The sequence below is a fragment of the Perissodus microlepis genome, chromosome 5, assembly GCF_051167445.1.
Source record: "Perissodus microlepis isolate ML-2025 ecotype Zambia chromosome 5, ASM5116744v1, whole genome shotgun sequence".
Classification (NCBI taxonomy): Eukaryota; Metazoa; Chordata; class Actinopteri; order Cichliformes; family Cichlidae; genus Perissodus; species Perissodus microlepis.
In genome coordinates, this window is record NC_140465.1 from 18,866,127 (window position 1) to 18,886,486 (window position 20,360).

Sequence of the window (20,360 nt, forward strand, 5' to 3'; positions counted from 1 at the left end):
TACAAAGATTCCATCTGCATATATTGTTTAATAACCTACTATACACACATACATAAAGGAATACGTTGGCAAAAATCCTTGATGGGTGTTTCAGATGTTAGTTTTATCCTGAGAAAAATCTCCTGAATGACTACAATATACAGATATAGGTGACAAATTAAAGGAAAAAAATCCAACAGTATATGGTGGCTCTGTTATGCTAAGGAGGGAGTACGTCTCAGCTCACATTAATCCTATGTTAAAATGCTTCAGTTTTGATGCGAGTGGCATCTCCCAGGATGCAGGAGGGGGTTGAAATACTTGAGCTATGAAATTATGAATCAGGCTTTGACCTCTGTAGTCACCGGATCTTAAACAAAAAGTGCCCTGCGGGGGAGTTTGGGCCAACATGGCCACTAACATGGTTAAAATACCCATTTAGAGGATATCGTCTAGATAAAGAAAAATTGTGTCCTTCACTACAGCTGAGTTAAAGAGGCAGCACAGCACAGGCAACCAAGTTACTGAAACACACTGGTTTTGCCTTCAATTTGTCACCGATCTGTAGCACTTAACCATGTGAATGATTGAGTTTTAACTTATTCCACAAGCAACATCATGTAAATATGTTTTGGAAAAAACAGGCACAAGTATTTCAGATTTAAACTTATCATACATGGTCCAAAATGTATTTTTAAAAAAAGTTGTGAGCACTGGTCCCTGTAACTGTCTTAAGATTATTACTAGTGGTACTAGAGAATTAAGACGTGAACAGCCTGTGAGGTTAAGAAAGAAAAGATTACAGTTGTTTAATCATTTATAAGACTGACTTTATACAGGAACGTGTATCATCTCTGCCCAGCTGAGAAGAGACTAAAGTCTTGCTCACTTGCCGGTTCAAAAGTTACAGAGGTGATATCTTACAAAGGCAGCCAAGAGAACGAGAAGTCCAACCCACTGGTCAAAAACAGAGATAATAAGAAGAGAAGAATTTATGGATCTGATGAGCATAATCATGATACTCTCCTCAGAAGTTGTTCCACTTTATTTTAATGGCCATCGATGATAATAGTCAGGATGGATACTGCATAGTCAACAATCTGGAGAACAAGTTCCTGTGAGCCAAGTCCTCAATCTAGCTCACATTTTCTGGAACAACACCGATGATCTCCTGGATCTCTCTGACCACGATAATGCGAGACAGCATTTGTTCCACCTGCTGAATTGTGAGGGGCTGAGAGGAGTACCACATCGGGCTGTTTGGTGCAACGACAGGCTCTGGAGTCATGTAGTACGCATCATTACGTCCTTTAACGCTCTGTGGGCTGGAAAAGAAAGTTAAGCATGTGTCTGGGGGTGTAAACTGAAGAGTAATCATCACATAAATCCTACTAAGCTGAAGTGCTGCTCACCATTTGAAGAGGTAAAAGTCATAAAGTTTGATGGGACAACGAAGAGGATTCGCAGGATCCTCGATCTGCTCTTCATACATGTCATCAGTTCCTAAATCACGCAGTACACAGCAACAGGTCAACAACGGGCATTTCTGCTATCCAACACTGAGCTAATCACGACCTGAGCAAGAGAGTACCTTTTTGTCCAGCACTGTGTAGGCCTTGCCCTTTGAGAAGGCGAATACTGGTTGCTTTGTCCTTGGCGTTAGTTGGGTTCTTCCTTGAGTGTCTTAAGACTTTAGAGAAAGCTACTTTCATGTGCTGTTCAGGTGTTATCAAGCGGAAATACCTGCAACAAATACGACATTGTACCATATTCGGTATTTGACTCTGAGCGATTAGAGAGAGGATAAAAGACTAAGGGCCATTCAATGGTTACTCACTTAGTGTTGAAATACATTAGAGTTGTGAGCAATGTGGAAGGTGAATGTGCGCCAAGCTGTTTACACTCCCACAGCATCTCCTCTGTCACGTGACTTGGGATGATATAACCTAAGAGGAAAACATACCATGAGTACGGCAGGATTCACATTGCATGTGTTTAAGGCTTCAGCGCATCTCCGTCATTTTGAACAGGATGATGTGATGCTGAACTAAATCGTCGATCTGCTGCTTAGCTCGTCCTTGCCAAAAAAATGCTGTTAACTGCATAAGGTTAGTAAAGTGCAGCTAGCATGGCTAATGCAAACAGGCAACTGGAGCTCTTTTAATCTTGTGAATGACTGATGGTTGTTGCTATGACAATCATGCCAGAAAAGATCCCAAATGTCAAAGATGTCCATTGTCGAGTGTTTACATACATGTAAATGCTGCCTGAATATCGAAAACAATTACAAAATTGTGGATTTTGCCTTACCTAAAGGATGCACAGTGGGTTTCCAGTCGTGCAGGATTTTGTGTAAACTTTCGCAAAATCGAGTGTAATATGGATCATTGAAAATATCATCCACACGTCCATTTTCAGACAGATACTATAAAAAAGAAAAAAGAAAAAAAAAAACCAACAACACAGAAAAGATTATTAAGCAATTTCAGCCTTAGTTTTATTCTTCCTGCCTCTTTGTGGTTGAGTATGGGGATACTAACCTTCTGTATACACAAGAAAACATAATACAGGACATCGGGAGCAAACTGTTCGTCCTCGGATCCTCGTGCCTCCTGAGTCATCAGGGAAAGACCCAAGTTTAACTCTGCCACTGCACTGGATACCAGATCTTCCTGAAAACGGAGGGGCTGACGACCTGAATGCAGAAATACCAGAAAACACTACATTTGGAGAAGCAGTGTAAAACTGACTTTACTTCTAGGTGACTAAGAATAACAGTACGTACTACACAGAGTGCTAACAGCAAAATGTTATGACTTCCTCTGGTTTCAGCAAGAGCTCACTGTTACTGAGACAACTGTAACAGGCCTACTTACGTCCTATGGGCGCAAGCTTTGTTGTTTCCCGTTTGCTTAGTTCAGCATTTTTTCTCTTCACCCAAAGGCGCCAAACCTCCAGCCCTTCCTCTGGCTTTAGACACACAGGAACCAGAATCTCTGTGGGTGCTTCGCCCTGAGCTTCAGTGGCTACTTGACCCTGCAGTAGAAGAGCAAAGGAAAAAAAAAAAGGTTGTTTTTGAGAAAGATGGCAGCAGAGTTAAACACATCTTATTAATTACATGATGGTAATTCATAGTATGATAATACTGTTATGTTGATTAGTAGTATTAACTAGTCATAGTTAAACTAGTTCACATTCTTAATTCAGAAAGGAAAAAAAGGCTAAAAATAAACATGAACTTTTGAAAACACCATCATGATTATGACCAAAGCAACAATTATCAGTTCTGTTCTGTTACATTTGCACAGGGCAAATTTAGTTCCAGCCATAATCATCGAGGACCAGAGTACAACTGTAAGACGGAGTCTTTTCTAACCTGCAGATGGAGCTGCTGGTCTTGTCCATCTTCCCCTTGACTCTGCTGTTGATTTGGGTCCCATATTTGCACTGACTGTGTAGTGTTGTATGTCCCTCCTACGGTCTGCACTGCCACGGGGATATGAATGTTGCCGTTCATGAACTGTGCTGGGAAGAGGGTCTGCACGATCTCTTCCTGCGTTGCAGTGGTGGCCGAATGCACATCGGCAGACCTCGATGTGGAATTTGGGGACATTTTGTCCTTGCCGTTGGCGGTAGTTACTTGCACTGTGCTATACGTCTCCTGTGGTATAGCAATGTGAGTTACACCCTGCTGCTGTGGAGTGGAGTACACAGGGATGGTCCAGGTCTCACCTTGGGGACCTGTGATTGTTCCTGTAGTGCTGTACAGCTGAGCACTGTCAACTGTGAGCAAATCCGGTCGTAGGGACACATAACTTTGCTGCTGCCCTTGAGGGATGGCTAAAACTGTAGCCACCTGCTGCCCCTGTGGAACAGCATACGAAACAGCTAGGGGGACATCCATCTTACGCTTCTTGGCTGGTTGGAGAACAGTGGGGATAGTGCTGGGCCTCCGCTCTGCCTCCCTGGTAGAGTCCTGTTGCTGAGCAGGAGTCATGGTCTCAATGGTCTGGATCTGGATTTGTTGCCCACCCTGTAACTGAATCTGCTGGCCGGCCTGAAGTTGAATTTGCTGTCCCCCAGGCAACTGAATATGCTGCATTCCCTGCAACTGGATTTGTTGGCCACTTGACAGTTGGATTTGTTGTCCTCCAGCTACGGCGGCAACCAACTGAGCCTGAATCTGTGAAACACAGTAAACATGTTTTTTTTTTTTTGTTTGTTTAAATGGGGAAACATGGAAAAACCTGATAGACGTAACTGAAGTTAATCCTCTACCTGCTGTTGCTGCTCCTCTGTGAGCTCTCCTGCCTGCACAAGCTGGGCTGTTGAGATTCCCTGTATGTCCTGCTGAGAGGGGTGGGCCACCTGAAGAACCTGGCCAACCGTTTGGCCCTGCTGTTCTTGGATCTGAACCTGGCACAGAGGGAGAGTGAGAAAAACAAACAGACTTGTAAGCAACCTTATGAATCATAAACACACTGAAATACTTTTCTTTGACATTTCTGCTATGAACAACACAACAGTCATCAAAGTCATAAGGCGTCTCAAGTTTATACATTTGAAGTCTCAGTAAGATACACCCATGTCTGAGGTGACCGATCCTGTTTTAATTACATTAATGTGAATTGAACAAGCATGAAACAGCAACCATAATCCTGAGAGAAAATTGATCTTTTTTTTTGGCTTGTGATACTTCATAGAACTAACTTCTGCTACTAATCAAACAGATATTTCATTGGTTGTGCTACAAGGTCTTTAATTATCTGCACAACAGGCAAACAAAAAGCAAACACCCTCTTTCCAATTACATTAAATACATTTACATTGCTTTAATTTTTATTGCACAGAAGGACTAGAATGTGATGGTACAAATCAGTATAACCAGTCAGAAATGTATCCTCCATTTCCACCTGCACCTTTTCCTACTGAAGAATCATTGTGACCACAACACTTTTCTGTAAAGCGCTCCTTTGCGTGGTTTTCACATTTCCTGTTGGCTCTGTATGCATACTTAAATACTAAGTGAAAGATCTTCTGTTTGTACTCAGTAGGAAAGGGATTCCTTCCAGTGAGCCTGACTGTAGCCTCTCAGAAGGCACTGCTTTGATATTTGGATTGGATATCAGTCCAATACTCGATCCAACTTTTTGGGTCAGTATGGGATCCATTCCTTTGAGTTCTACAATGTTTTCTGTTTACTTTACCAGATAACAGCAGCAGTTAGCGCCACAGCTAACACAGCATGGAGGGAGGTTTGGGGTCATTTCATGCTGCTACACCAACAACTTCTATCTGTACATCTGCAGAAGCATTTATTTAACTGGAAACTGCGGTCAAAGTGAGACACGACTGAAAAGTCTGCACGATGACAGTGATACTTTATCACTTTCTCTCTCTTAATTTCCTCCTGTTTACTTTCACTCTCATTATGCTCTGTCCAGTCATGCAAGATGGAAAGTTTTGTGTAACACTTTTTAGGAGTGTTTACTAAACTTATGATATAATTATAATTTAAAATGTGATCAACTCAGTTAAAGTTGATTTCACTCCAGCTGTCTCATTCTTGATGAAGAAAGTACAATGCCTGTAAATGACACCAGTTTGCAGCCTAATGACTCCAGTCCAGTGCAAATAGATTAAATGAACAAGAATATATTTCGCTCCCCCCCCCCCACTGTATTTATTCTCCCTATCCTCCCTTTTTCAATAATAAATACCATAAATTCTGTAAATTTATAACCTGTTTTTAACCCTAACCCTTTTCAAAACTTATGAAAACTTAAGTGGAGTATGACCTCATTTCATACAAATGATTCACATCTATAGCTGATAAAGACAACACTAGTACACATTTTATGTGCTATAAGAGTGTCATATTTTGATGGTTTGGCTACAGCAATGTCTCACATTTACATTTTCAAATGTAGGACTAGGAGAAAAACCCAGGCATGTCTGAGAGGAACAGCAACATGTCAGCCTCTGATAGATTTAGTAAAAAGGGAGCTACCTTTCAAATATTCCAGAAAACCACTCCTACAAAAGGTGGACAAACTTTGAGGAGAGCCTCGCAGCTCCTGACGTGTAACCCAAAAGTAAACAAATGCCTCAAACTAAGCATTACTACGACAGGAAGAGCCAATGGTGGGTAGAAATTACCAAATTAATGACCTGCAGGTGTTTAAACAGCTCAACCCAAGAAAAAAAAAACCAACATAAAACATCCCGGGTAAAAAAAATATGTTTTCAGGTTTATTATATGACAATACTGCGCAGGTGTTTGAGGAGGTTAAGCTACTTTAGTTATTGATAAACTCAAATGTTAAGCAGTTATTTTATATGTTTATACAGACTTACATAGAAACACTACCTCGGCTACTTTTGTGATTACATTTGACGTATGCTGTGTCACTGTATGTAATGCTGTTGCCACCTTGTTTTAACAGATTCACATTTCAAATTTCATTTCAGTAAGAAAGTGCACTTCATTTACTTACACTTACAAAAGAAAAGCTGCTGACTGCAAGTGTTTAAAATTTTGGGATTTTTTTTCTATATCACCAAAATTATCACAAATTTTCTGATGAAATATCATGATATAAATTTTGAATCTATAATCATCCACCCTTATTTCAATCTCTTCCTCACAGTGAGAAATACAGCTTTCTAATCCAACACTGAGATCAAATCAGTACATCAGCAGAGACTCACAGTCAAAGCAGTGGTGTCAGATCAGAAAGGGAAAAAGCTGGATTGGTACATCCTTAGTAGCCTCAGGTTTTTAATGTCAACATAGATGCATTCTCATATGTGTGACAGTGTATCAGGCTATGCTATGGAGTAATGCAAAAATAACGCACTGCTTTTTAAAACAGTAACTAATAAGTTGTAACATATTCTGGTCTCTGTGTAATGACACAGACACTAGTGAGTAATTGTGGTGTGCTGAGACTGAGAGGACAATCGGCTATATAAAATTTAAACACACTATGTTTTTGTATGAGGTTAGGCAGGAAGAGTCTCTGTGGACTACGTTTGCAAATGACATCATGTTCGATTAGTTTAAATTTCTAGGATCAACCATGCAAAGCAACAAACAGTGCACAACAGAGGTGAAGAAGAGAGTGCAGGCAGGGTTGAGTGGATGGAGACAAGTGGCAGGGTGATTTGTGACAGAAGGATAGCAACAAGAATTTAAAAGACGGTAGTGAGACCTGCTCTGATCTACGGTTTGGAGACAGTGGCACTGACAGTAAGACAAGGCAGAACTGCAGGTCACAGAGCTGAAGTTGCTCAGATTTGTTTTTGGGGTGACCAGGATGGATATGATTAGAAATGAATACATCATTGGGCCAGGTCAGGTTGAGCAGTGTGGATGCAAACTTTGAGAATTTGTGTGAAAGAGGAGGATAGGGTGGGATAGGGTGAGATGGAGGCAGATGATCCGACCAATAACAAGAGCAGCTGAAACAAGAAGAAACTAACCTGCACTTGAAGCTGCTGTTCAGATCCTTGATGCAGCTGGGGTGACATCTCTGTTGAGGTCACCTGTACCTGTTATAAAACATGTACATGTAATTGCAAACCACCAAACAACATAATTCAACACCCAATATAAAGTGTCTTACTGGACAGGCCAGCTCCAGGAGAGATCCTGCCACCTCCGTGCTGTCTGTGTAAACACAGTTGGCACCCTGCTGATGGTACACCATGGCTGTGCTGGTGGCTGCCCCTTCCTGCTGGCTGAACTCCTGCAGCACCTCTGGGCCCTTGGCAAGAGACTCCAGGAACTCCTTCATCCTGTGCTGAGGCACAGTGCGGGCCTTTTGCCGCACATATTCGTCAAAGGAGACCACCCCACTCTCCTGCTCGTTCATCGTCACTGGACCTGGAAAGGAGATTTTTCTTTTACACTTCTAAGAGCACAGTTACATCCATTATATCCTAAACAAGCTGCATTTGCAATGTTCATGTAAAATGATGAGAGACAGCTTTTCTCTCTTACATACAACTACAATGATGCAGTTTAAATGTTTGTCAGTAAGGTTGGGAACGTTAGGGTTGCTATGTTAAATGCATTTGGCTTGGAGCTAATACAATGACTGTGCTTTGCTTAAATCAACTTTTCCTACAATTAAGAAACACTGCAATCACAGATTAGCTGAAAGGTAAACCTAAATGTTTACTATGAGCGATTAACTGGGTTTAATAGCAATGAAGTAATGAAGCAACGCACCAACAATAGTGCCTGGTTTCATTATATTGACAGTTTATGTGACAGCTAGTTGTTAGCATGCTAGCTTAACAATGTTAGCTAGGCGCTGTTTTGCCACAACCCATATGGATAGTTCACTGAGTAGCAACCGCCGACTGCATTCTACACTGTTGAATACCAATATAATTTATGCCGTAACTTATACAACACGGCTATAGTTTTACTCATAATAGAGGCTATCGAACTGTATTTAACACAGCAACACCTCGCTGGCTAACCACTGTGCTAACGTTAGCTAGCGAGCTAGCTCGGCTGCTCTGGATCCTGTCATGCTACCTTAAATAAAATGAAATCCTCTTGTTTCCGCCAAGGCACGGTGTTTAAAACCAAAAAGCCGATAAACGTCTAACAGCTACCACCAGCATACCATTTACTTGGCTACATAGCACATTTTAGCAGCTGTGCAATCCCGCAAAACAATGCCGTGATTACACGGAGATAAAATTTAACCATTGGCCGATTCTCTGACGTCTGCTTATTTCACGCTGAGCTCCGGGTTGTGTTAAAAGTTTACCACTTCCAGCAAAGCGCAGGTTTATTTTTGCGGCGAAATCCCACGTCGTATGTCCAAAAAAAACACCACTCAGCGACACACGCACAAAACCCCACACACTGTTTACCAAGTGAGACATAAAATGACGGAAGTATAGGCCCCGAAAACAACGCGGCTGCTCTCCACACCGCTGTGCCAACCAACGGGCTGATAACTGCAGCTCCCATCCCGGTAGCAAGAGCAGCACTGTTATGAAAACTTACATGACATTTGGACGACAAGTGCAACCACATTTGTGTAGTTAAAGGTAGGGCATGTCTCATCTGTAACGGTGGGTCAACCGTAGTCTGGCAGTGCAAGATAATCACAGTCTCTCAGATTAAAACAGGGTCATTTGCATTGAAATGATAGAACCTATATACACAGATACCCAGTTTGAATGATCGCAATAAATAGACAGCCTTTTACAGTACCACTCCTTTCATTGAGGATTAATTTAAAAATCAGACAAAATAATGACTGATCATTGTCATACTATTAGATATCTGTTCTAATATTACAGAAAAATAGGATCTGTATAGTTTTAAATTATATAGATATTGGCCACATTATGTGGTTAATTGGCCTTTGTTATCACTTTTTCAATAATTATGATTAAAGAATGTTTAAAAATATTTTAGTAGGGATTCCTTACTTAAATTATTATTTTCGGTCAAACTGTTTTTATGTTACGATATCTCTGTTTTTGATTATTAATCATTTTTATTTTATTATTAACTGTTTAATTTATTTCCTCTGACTCTGGAAATCAAGATACGTGACTTTAAATAAACACAAACATTTTCTTCCAGGATGGTTCTCCTGAAGCTTGGTAAACATGAATGCATGTGCCTTTAACTTGTTCTAACTTCCCCAGTCTGCCTTAAAGAGCCAGGCATGTGCTACTGAGGGCCTCCCCCTGTTCCCTCCACAACAAACTGCCTCTTGCCCTTCTTAAGGTGGACCTAGACAGATGCGCTGTGTGCATAGGCTGTGTCCTCTACACACTGGATAGGAAAGAGTTAATTCCCACACTCGCTGCAGACTATCTCTGACTCTACAAGGGCTCTCTTATGGCAGCGTTTATGCAGTATGTGTACATTTTTCTTTAACTGCTTAACATCTTCCAGGGTGTTGGCAACACATCTAGGGTTAAGGATAAGGTCTTGTTAAATGTCCACCCCTGTTTATAGACTTTAAAACACCCAAATTCTGAGTCTATTATAATTAACCCCTTGAGGTCTCTCATCACAAGCAATGATCCTAGAAGATGTAATTTAAAAAGAAAATGACCAAATTCTTTGCAGTAAGGGGACAAAATTATTTTAACATATGCAACAGAACAATTTTTTCCAGTATAATATATACTGGCTTTTCTCCAAAATACAGGGTTACGTTTATGGTTTGAGGCTAAATTGGGGCTGTCAGCAAAGATGACTTGGAACTAAGAGGGTTCATGGAAAAAAACGAAAGTCATAATGCGGTGAATCTTCATTTGAAATGTAACATCTTCTAGTTTCTGAAAATCTGCCTGTTTAGCAAAATCTAGCCCGAATACTATCACCATGGTGGACGTTAAGAGGAAAGAAAGCTGATCCATTATTGATAGAGAAAAGACCACAGGATTCATCTGAGTGGTGACTAACACTCTCCTAATTTGATCATAAAGCATAAGTCTTTCACATGCATACTCTGGAAAAATAATAAGGTAGTAAGTTGGCATGAAACAGCTTACTTGGCTCGTGACTTACTGGCTCATCACTGCAGGTGACTTTATGCCACTGTAAGAATCTTAATGTAATCCTTTTGAGAAGGATTTACCTTTAAACAGCTGCCGTTAAAACAAAACAGAAGGCTTGTAGTTTGTTATTAACAGTCGGTCATTTACCACTTTGATTTTCATTTTAAAATCCTTCATTTATGAACACTGCAAACAGTAAACAGGAATTATTTATTCAACTTTTTTTCTCCAGAAATGGGCCATGGTAATCAGGTCTTTGTTTTACTAGCGACATAGTGATGGAAAGTTGCCAAGTAACCAGCAGGTGTAATAAGCCGTTAGTTAGTTGTGAGCGCGCCAGTCAGTAAGTTCAAGGCTCACTGTGATGCACCTTGTGTATCACCTCAGAAATCAGGCTTTACACATACTTTTGCCAGAGATGCAGCACAACCCGTGATGCACTAAAAAGAAAGCAGAAAATAAGACTTGATCGCAGGTAAGTCAATGAGTTAGACTGATTTGACAGCTGAATGATGTGTTGTCATGTGTGTTTTATACTTGTGTTTGCCTGAATCATAACTGAACTATGAAGGGGTAAAATATTTCAGTTTTTCAGAGTTTTTCTGGATTCACAGCATTTTCTAGTCTTTCTAATTGCATTTAGATACCTCTTGTTTACCATGCGTGATTTATTACTGAAATGGCTACTTTATATTTTTGGTCCGACTGACTCATATTGTGAACAGTTTTTCCAAAGTTGTGTTGTAATTTTGCTGATTCAAATGTGCATTTATTGTAGAGGGTGCACATCCTCCAGATTACACGTAGAAAATATTGTCATTTAGAACTGAAACATAAGATTTTGTCTGTGTGAATCTAAATATATTTCTACCATTAACACTTACATGGTGCGCTAACATCATAATCATTTACCTCCCCATAATGGCTGTGAAGAAAGTGTTTCAGTGTTTATTTCAAGGTAAAATCAAGTTTTAGCCATCTTGACATCAATAAATATTTTTAGTACATATGTTTGTGTTCACCAAAGCAGTTTTTGATTATTTAGAGGCTTTTCATTATCTTGGATGGCTGAAGTTTTGCGTTAGCTTCAGAAAAACTGTAAAGCATATTTTTAGACTATTATTTAGTTAATTTTAGTGCTAGGGACATTAGGAACCTGAATGCATGGAAACGTGTTTCAGTGCTTTCGCTCTTTCTTCTCTACAGATCTTGGCTGTCAAAAATGGGGCGTCTGCTCTTTGTGACACTAACCGTGTCCCTCTCTTCACTTGGAAGCCTTATTCAGTCTTCGCATTCACCGTCCAACTCTGGCTCAGTCCAAACAACTCAAAGTGGAGCCAGAAACAACAGCAGCCTGGACAGCTTGGCCAAGGAAGTAATCTTTCAATCAGAAAGTCCTGTAGAAGGCAGCCGGTATAGTGTTGGCAGCATGGAGTTGCAGCAACTCATCAATCAGGCTGTCACTCCATTGAGCAAAGAAACCCACTCTGGGTCTGGAATCATAGTGGGGACAGAACCCAGCCTGCACCACTCAGGGCCTCTGGACCAAAGAGCTGACAAAGCTAATACTTCAATTACAGGAAACACTCACCCCAGTGTACCCATAATCTCAGAGGGAGCTCTGCTGGAAGGTGGCCACATAACAGCAGAGCGCTTACAAGAGAGTCATACCTCTGCTGTGAAACACAATTTCCCAACTCGTAAGTAAAGCTGTGATATGCAAGTGAAGTAGCGCACATAGTGCGTTACTTTACATTTTTCTTTAACTGCATTAAATTGTCAGGTGGTCACAGTGAGATCTAGTATAAAATTATATCCTTCTTTTCACATTTTTGTATGAAAAATCAAATTTAAATCTATTTAAAAAGCAAATAAAGTAAAAGTGATTGATATTGGATCTTTTGGTTCGATGTAGCTGTCTGTGACACTGCGTGCTGTGCAACTATGCTAGTAATCGGGCTAACAGTATGTAAAAATTCACCATGAAATTATTTTTAATTAAAAATATAAAATTTTCTCTTTCTTTCAGGTGGAGACCACCCTAAACTTCCTTTCCATACCAGTGCGTTTACTTCCATGATAAATTATAAACCTTCAGAACCTGGAGGCCCCTGCATGCTGGGTGTTGGGCCGTGTATTGTTCTTAAAAACTTTAATGGCACCAGTCTGCTCTGGGATGACATGAGGCGCACACTGGCGTTTGCCTGGGAATTGCACGTCTTTGGGTCTGCCAGCCTTTTCTCGCTGATGGCTTGCCTGGCAGTTTTGGGGACGGCTGGAGCATGTACGCTTCCTCGGCCCCTCTGTTACACCCTGATCCTGGCAAATAGCTTCCTAATCATGGGTGGTTCTTTGCGTACCGTCCTACTCATACTTGACCCCTATGGTACCCGTCAGATTCTGTCTCATGCCACTCTGGCAGCGCTACATAATGTTCCTCTGCAGCTTCTTCTGTGGGCGCAGCTTGCTCTCGCTCTGGTTACACTGAAAGGGTTAAATTTATTACTTTTCCCACTAAAGCTGCAGCACCCATGGGTGGTTGGAGGGTTTGGTATATTTCATTGCTCTGCATTATTTGTAGCCGATCTATACTCTTTAACTTTAACCCCTGCTGTCCCTCTTTTGCTACAGACCCTTTCCCTCTGCTGGGGCCTCCCATTTTGCTTGGGGATCCTCACAAAGGCCATTTCCAATCTGCAACCCTTTCTCAGGTCCTCTTTACCACAGTGGGCTCCTTCACAGAGGGCCGAGAGGCGCGGAAAGCGAGTCATAGCAGGGTGCGCTTTCCTTGGGGTGCTATGCTGCAGCCTTCAGATGTATAGTCTCTTCTGGCTTTATGGGCTACTGGGAAACTGGAGGCGCTTTGGCTGGGGCTGGTGGCTGAGTCAGTTCTGGGCAAGACTCCTTGAGTTAGCCTGGGGATTCTCTTTGCTTGTCCTGGGATCTTGGATCTTCTGGACTCCATCTAAGGGTCACACAAGGGGTGATCATGTGCAGAGCAGAGTGGAGGCATTCAAAAGAATGGAGGATAAAAGCTTTTGGGATAGGGTGCTAGCCACTGTGTGGAAAGTCCCACTAAAAAAATCAGAAAAAAGCTGGGAAGACCTGATGCCAAATAACTGGTCCAAATATAACCTGTCAAAAGCAGGTATCAGCAACAACATAATGTCCCCATATGACGATCGAACATCCACCCAAATATCAGAGCACAAGTCTGATCCTGGTAGTAGCAGCTCGGACTCTCAGGCAGCATTGCTGTGGCAAAACGTTGGTGAACGTGAGTGTATTCTTTCACTTATAGAGTTTGACATGCGGCCCCCATCTCCTATTAACCTCAGGCGCAGCATTGACAATGCTTTTCACCACGGACAGCTTGTAGCAGGGAGTCTGTTCACACCTCCGCCTCCCTCATGGACAATGGGCACCAATGATGAAGACGGTGGTCTAAAACCCTTCCCTCCAGCTTTTATCAGCTACGGCTGGATGGACACAGAGTCCATTTCGGCATCTCTAGACCATTTCCAGGCCAAAGAACCAGTACAGTCACCCAGTGCTGCATCTGAAAATAATGGCAGCAGTGAGTCTCCAGCTGCTGCATACATGAGAGAGGAATTCTCTGCAGTGATGCATCAGCATTACTGGTCAGATGACGATGTCACAGACCTCTAAGGACATAAACTTCTTTTACATAAACTATCATATTTCTTTTAGTAAAAACTGTTTACTATGGGTGGGTTTAATAATGCAAAAATACAGTCAGTATGACCTGAAATTTGTCACTTTTTATATGATCTTTATGTTTTTGAGAAGATGATGGTACGTTCACTTAAATAAATCTGTTGAGTCAGATTTTTTTCTCCTAGTGAATAATGTGAGTATTTAATAACAATAAAGGTCTAATATGTTTTGTTCTATCAGTGTTATTTGTGTATGTAGGACAGATGACCTTTAATTCAGCAAGTTATCATCTCTTATCTGTTGACATCTGATTAGTGTACCAACAGCGACTGGATGTTTTTACTGTCTGGATGTTTTTACTGTCTTGTTTGTAAATCAATTTGAATTTATATGAATAATATGATCAACAATAAATTTAGAAATTGAAAGAATAAATTTTGTGCTAACCATGTTTTACATCATACCAAATTTACTTTTATTGATTTTGCCTCAAATATGTGTGTGTGTGTTTGTGTTTGTGTTCAAATCATAATAATGGCAGTCAGCATGGAGGTGTAAGGATGTAATCTTTTAGTAGATGTTTAGATCACAGAAAACTGGTTTACGTAAAGCTGAAAAACCGAGAAACAGAAGATTTTGAGAAGAGGTGAAAAAAAGAATAGAATTTAAACATTAGATTTTAGACATGGGTGTGAGTAATTACCCCGAACAAAAGGGAATTAATTAAACTTAGTAGCATTTAGTTGTGTTATTATTCAGCTTGAATTGTTTGATATAACTACCAGTGTTAGAAAAAAAGTGGAAAATAAAAAATGTCTTTAACAGGCTACGCAGTGACAGGCAAATCTATTGGGAAGAACTCAAAATTTTCAAAAAGTCATAAATTGACAAGAAAAAAAATTGTACAGAGACAAAGTGGTAAATTCAGGATTAAATAAAGGCACATTTACAAGAAAAAACCTCAGAAACATTTGAAATTTTCTGAGTTTTCTTTTTCCTGCTGAATTTGGTACTTTTTTAAACCCACATTTTGTTTTTTTTAATCGCAAACTTGATGGTTATTTTTCCCATAAATATTTTAATCTTCTTATTTCTACTTTCAGTAGCCCTAATGCATATGTCGTAATGTCGTATTTCTCAGCGGTGCGCAAACACAAAAAACAGGATAACAGAGCTGATTAGTCCAGTACATGCTTATCATACACAACAAAGACTTCTCCCACTACAGGTTGACATGGCAATGAATGATTGGTCAACAGTTTGAAAAGGGGGTGGTTCTGGAGATTACCTTTGAAATCATTTTACAAAAGCACTGCTATATAATAATTAAAGGTGTGATGCCTTGCCTCCATTTGCCGTATGTTGCAGTGACAGTTTCTCAATCGTTTTTTGTGATGATTTGTGATGATGGTGATGATGCAGTGGGTGCTGTGCAAACACCTGCAGCAGTGTGATTGATGTTTAACCTAAAACTTTGCTGACATTCAAATGTGACCATCAGAGTGACTTAAATTAGACTCATGGTAAGTTTCAATAGCCTAAATACCATCTCACATCTGTCTTATTAAAGGTTATGTTCATGAAACTAATCTTAGTCTGTTGTGTCCGGCGACTCACTGTTTACTTTTAAACAAAAGATTTGTTAATGATTAATTTTAAAATGTAAATTATTAATTTGGAATAGATCATACAAAACCCAGCAGACCACATCAATAAAATCAAAAAGTCTGAATATATTTAATATTCTAATTATTCTACATCAAACACTTTTCATTTAGTGTATGAATATTGAATATGCATTGATAATATTGAGTTTAGATTCACTAGATTAAAAAAAAAGATTAAGGGTTAATAATCAGATATTAAAACTACTGGAGTGTTTACACGTGTAGCATCTGTGGATTTATTGTTAAATAGTTTTCTGAACAGTTGAAATTTACTGCACCTTCTAATTGATGCATGTGCTCACAGATCAAGGTGTGATGGGCCCTCTTGTGGTCAAACATTGTAAACAAACATTTACTCAGTTTATTTCCTTGCAGGATAAAGAATATTCACTCCTTCCTTTATGAGCGGATGGTGAGTTTTTGGTTACTTGCCTTTTTCTACCCAACATTAACCCTACTACAACACCAATCGCACCTCCTGGTGAAAGTGGTCAGGTCCTGCGGCAGACTCAGTACCCTCAGTTCCCAGTGTTTCCACAATACGTAGTTCCCACACCAACAAATATTACCTATCACACATGTTTATGGTATTCCCTACTACATCCGTAGCTTCCCTCAGGTACTGTTGCAAGCTTTGTAAACTAAGAAGTGCCTGCACCTCCCTACTCTGAATTCTCATTTAGGCCTCATGTCTTGTTTCCCAGACGTGAACTGCCTCTCCATAGTATCCACAATATCCATTTCCTCTGTTCTCACAATTCCCTGTGGGACCTGGAATTTTCCATCCCACAACCCCATCTCATCCTCTTGCCCCTCCTCCATGACTGTGGTTTTTGTAACCATACCTGTGGCCACAAATGATCACAAGTCCACAAGTTCCCCACTTGCCTGTTTCTAGTATTTTCTCAATATACTTTCCTGCCATTCCCTAACAAACTGCTCGTATCTCCAAAGGATCAAACTCAAACTGCCGAGCATCTTAAACCTGTAAATCCAGAAGCCCACACCACAATACCCGAACACTCAGACTAACCAGATGCCTGTTGTGTGTCCATCAACATACTGCTGTTACTATGTCAACAACAGTGTTGCCACCGCTCAGAAGCCTTTGACTCAAACATTTTATCATCCACACCCTTACAAGTAATGACATTATGTTCCTCGTGAGGCTGCCATGCCAGTATTTCCTGATCCTTCAGCCACACCTCTTACCAGCACAGCTCCATCTGCTCAGAGAGTATCAGCCTGTCTGCCGTGTTTCCTCTTTGCCCTTTCCTTTATCATCGGAGGCCAAAACTGGATACACAATCATTGACTGAATTTGTTTAAAACACTCATACTCAACTGTTTTGTCTTGTTTTTCAGTCAGTCCATCACCTATCCTTTGGCATTCCTTAATGTGTACATTTAGTAAACATGCAGGATTGCTTTCTTTCATCTGTACACTGTGAACAGGTTGCTGTACATTTTACAATAACTCACTGGCAACTGGATGACAGTAAATTATTTTCAGTAACTATGTTGCTGTAGTTTAAGTTGCAGTAAAATTACTGTAAATACTTTTTACATTAACTTAATAGCATACAGCTGCCAATCTGCCAGTAACTTATTTTATTTATTTTATTTTATTATTCAGTCCGTAAGAAAATTATTGTATTTGTTGTTTTTATTTATTTTTTAATTATAGCAACAGAAGTGTCACAAAAGTCACTCTAGTTGAGCACTGCAAACCACATCTAACTTTCCATCAAATAAAAATATAAAATCACAATTAGTCACGAAGACCTGTCACTACAAGATGCTTTTTAATTGTTAAAAGTACAATTAAAACAAATTACAACAAATAACAATTATACTCATATTGTCACGGTTTGCCAGGGCAAGCCGTGGGGAATGTTGGAGAAAGGACCCAAACGCTGGACTTAGTGGAATAAGCAGTGGGCTTATTTACAGTGAGGTAAATGTACACCACACAATAAATCTCCAAAGTGCTCCCTCGACTCCCGTGACGTGTCTTCTCCTAAGTGCTGGTATTTAGTGCTCTCTGCCCCTGTGCCTTCGCACACCCCGTGTGTCTTGCAGTCCTGTGTTCCGCTGTCCTCCTGAGGAAAAACACAGACACAGCCGTTATGGCACCAACTCCAGCAGGCATACACTGAACAGCACTTTAAACACTGAACAGCACTTTAAACACTGAACAGCACTTTAAACACTGACATGGAGTCTAACTCAACAATCCTGCGCCAGAGGAAGCTCCATCGCTCTGTTAAGTAGCTCCCCCGACGAGCCTGATCAGAAGCAGGTGTGTGGGAACCTAGGCGTGACCAGCAGCTGGCAGGGCCACACCCCTCAGGCCTGCAGGTGGCTGTCCTTCATCCTCCAGCCACACACACGTACACACACCAGCATGGAACACGAGAGCACAGTGCAGCAAACATACATCCAATAATAATAATAATAATAATAATAATAAAGGTCCACACTGTTCACGGACCCCGAGTCCCTGGAACCGGATCCGTGACACATATATGGTGTCTTTTAGCTTGGTCTTAATATTAATAACTAATAAACATGCCTGGCTGTCCTAATATCTGCGACAGTGACACAGTGCTCTTATCATATCAAATCAAACATTCACCTGATGATGGTATGAGATGCAGAAACAGAGATTCACTAAAGTTATTAGTATTAGCTATTAGTTTAGCAGCATCACTAAAATTAAAAACATGTTAAAAAGTTAGGCTTGACTATTGCAACCCTTTATTTCAGGCTGTTCTACAAGCTACCTGAAAAACCTTCAGTTAATCCAAAATAATGCAGAGAAAGTACTAACAAGGGATAGAAAGAGACACAATATTTACCCAATATTGGCTTCTCTTCACTGACTCCTGTTAAATCCAGAGCTGAATTTAAAATCTTTACCCTCACATTCAGGGCACATTCATAGAAGCACATTATCCCAACAGAAACTGCTCTCAGGCTGCAGGCCTGTTTTTAAAAGTAGAATTCAACGCAAAGCCTTCAGCTATCAGGCCCGTCTCCCTTCTAACCAGCTCTTAGTTTGAATTTGAAACACAGACACAACCTTTACTTTTAAGATTAGGTTTAAAACTTTCTTTTCGATAAACCATTTAGGACTGGATCAGATGACCCTGAACAATTGATACAATAGGTTTAGGCTGCTGTGAGACCTCTTATGACACTCTGAACACTTCTTCTCCACTCCACTCTCACCTCTCTACACCAGCCGGTGTTGCGTGACATTAAACTGTATTTTTTTTTTGTCTCCTGTAGTATGTTTTGGCCCTTGTCTCACTTTGTTCTCCTTTATTCTTTTCTCTTTCCCCTCACTCCCCAACTGGCTGCCGCTCCCCTGCCAGAGGTTATGTCCTGGTAAAAGAACGTTTTTCCTTCCCACTCTTGCAAAGAGGTAGCTCCTAGAGATCGTCTGATTCTTGGGGTTTTCTCCGAACAATAGAGTCTGTACTTTACAATATAAAGCACCTTCAGACAGCTGTTGCTGTGAATCAGTGATTTATAAATAAAACTTAATTACCTCAGAGCCTGTCAGGGGGACAGCAACCTTAGCAGAGATACCCAGACCTCTCTCTCCATAGCCACGTCCTCTAGCTCTTCTAGTGGGACCCCATAATATTCTCAAGCCACCTGAGTGACTTAATCCCTCCACCGTGTCTTGGATCTGCCTCTAGGTGCCCTCACAGTAGGACATACACAAGACGCCTTAATTAGGAGGTACCTGAGTGTTTTAACCACCTCATCTGTCTCCTTTGATGTGGAGATATTCCTGTAAACTTAACTTGCATGGTTTCTTTATATTCTTATTTCTCAACATGAATGTTGTTTGATAACGGAATAATCTTAAATTTATCTTCTAGTTCAACTGATTGATAAACCCAAAACTGAAATTCTGCATCTATGTTGTCATTAACCAGTCACATTTAAATATATTTAGCACAAAAGTAAGGAAATATGTGTTTGGTCTTTCTTTAAGAAGAATGCTTCTTGGCAATAAAACTTATGCCACTGGAAAACCTGTTTATTTTACCTGAAATGGTGACACATCTGTAAGGAAAATACATTTGTGGGTTGTGCAGCAGACTTGAGTATGTTGGTTGCGTCCATGAAAAACTGGCCAAAACTTCTGTGCCAATACCAAACAGCTTAATGTTTTGAGCTTCTGGTCTTTGTCAGGACTGGTTGTTGGCAACATGTGTGCTGTACCTGAACATGTGGGTGAACATTATGTTCAGCGTTGAGCCCAGAGTCGGCCTATAGCAATTAGATCGTAGGGTCAAAGTGTGGAGAAGATGCAGAGAGAGAGGTAATTGATCTGCAATCAATGGCAATCGCATATTTCCACAGTCTGGGATTAAATTCTATCCTCCGAGATGACAACTCTTGCCCGCACAGAGCCGGGTTGATTGGACTTGTGCAGCAGACTTGAGTGTGTTGGTTGCGTTCAAATTT

The 20,360-nt window shown here is 40.6% G+C and overlaps 2 protein-coding genes across 6 annotated transcripts; one reads left to right on the forward strand and one right to left on the reverse strand.

The window, feature by feature from the left end:
- Positions 1-8: 8 nt before the first annotated feature.
- qrich1 (glutamine-rich 1) lies at positions 9-9,102 on the reverse strand. 5 transcript variants are annotated; one of them, XM_084928513.1, is made up of 12 exons: positions 9,011-9,102; positions 7,608-7,867; positions 7,465-7,533; positions 4,258-4,395; positions 3,356-4,162; positions 2,856-3,015; positions 2,520-2,674; positions 2,290-2,404; positions 1,817-1,925; positions 1,571-1,722; positions 1,392-1,482; positions 9-1,304 (listed from the first exon to the last, which is right to left on the reverse strand). In XM_084928513.1, the coding sequence occupies exons 1-12, from the start codon at positions 9,015-9,017 to the stop codon at positions 1,115-1,117; spliced, it is 2,253 nt and encodes a 750-aa protein (XP_084784639.1). In that variant the 5' UTR covers positions 9,018-9,102; the 3' UTR covers positions 9-1,114. The 5 variants fall into 5 exon arrangements, with proteins under 5 accessions (XP_084784639.1, XP_084784636.1, XP_084784635.1 ...); XM_084928510.1 differs by lacking the exon at positions 9,011-9,102 and adding an exon at positions 8,875-9,004; XM_084928509.1 differs by lacking the exon at positions 9,011-9,102 and adding an exon at positions 8,769-8,976.
- A 57-nt stretch (positions 9,103-9,159) lies between these two features.
- On the forward strand, positions 9,160-14,608 carry LOC146387146 (proline-rich transmembrane protein 3). The gene is made up of 3 exons (XM_084928515.1): positions 9,160-11,002; positions 11,734-12,227; positions 12,557-14,608. Exons 2-3 carry the CDS (start codon positions 11,750-11,752, stop codon positions 14,194-14,196), a joined length of 2,118 nt encoding a protein of 705 aa, XP_084784641.1. The 5' UTR covers positions 9,160-11,002; positions 11,734-11,749; the 3' UTR covers positions 14,197-14,608.
- Positions 14,609-20,360: the final 5,752 nt, after the last annotated feature.

Coding starts and splice junctions, on each gene's coding strand:
- qrich1 (XM_084928509.1), bottom strand. CDS start 8,886: ATGTCTCACTTGGTAAACAGTGTGTGGGGTTTTGTGCGTGTGTCGCTG. Junction 3,016..3,355: donor ACCAGCAGCTCCATCTGCAG/GTTAGAAAAGAC, acceptor CTTCTACTGCAG/GGTCAAGTAGCCACTGAAGC. Junction 1,305..1,391: donor GACTTTTACCTCTTCAAATG/GTGAGCAGCACT, acceptor TTTCTTTTCCAG/CCCACAGAGCGTTAAAGGAC.
- LOC146387146 (XM_084928515.1), top strand. CDS start 11,750: ATGGGGCGTCTGCTCTTTGTGACACTAACCGTGTCCCTCTCTTCACTT. Junction 12,228..12,556: donor GAAACACAATTTCCCAACTC/GTAAGTAAAGCT, acceptor TCTTTCTTTCAG/GTGGAGACCACCCTAAACTT.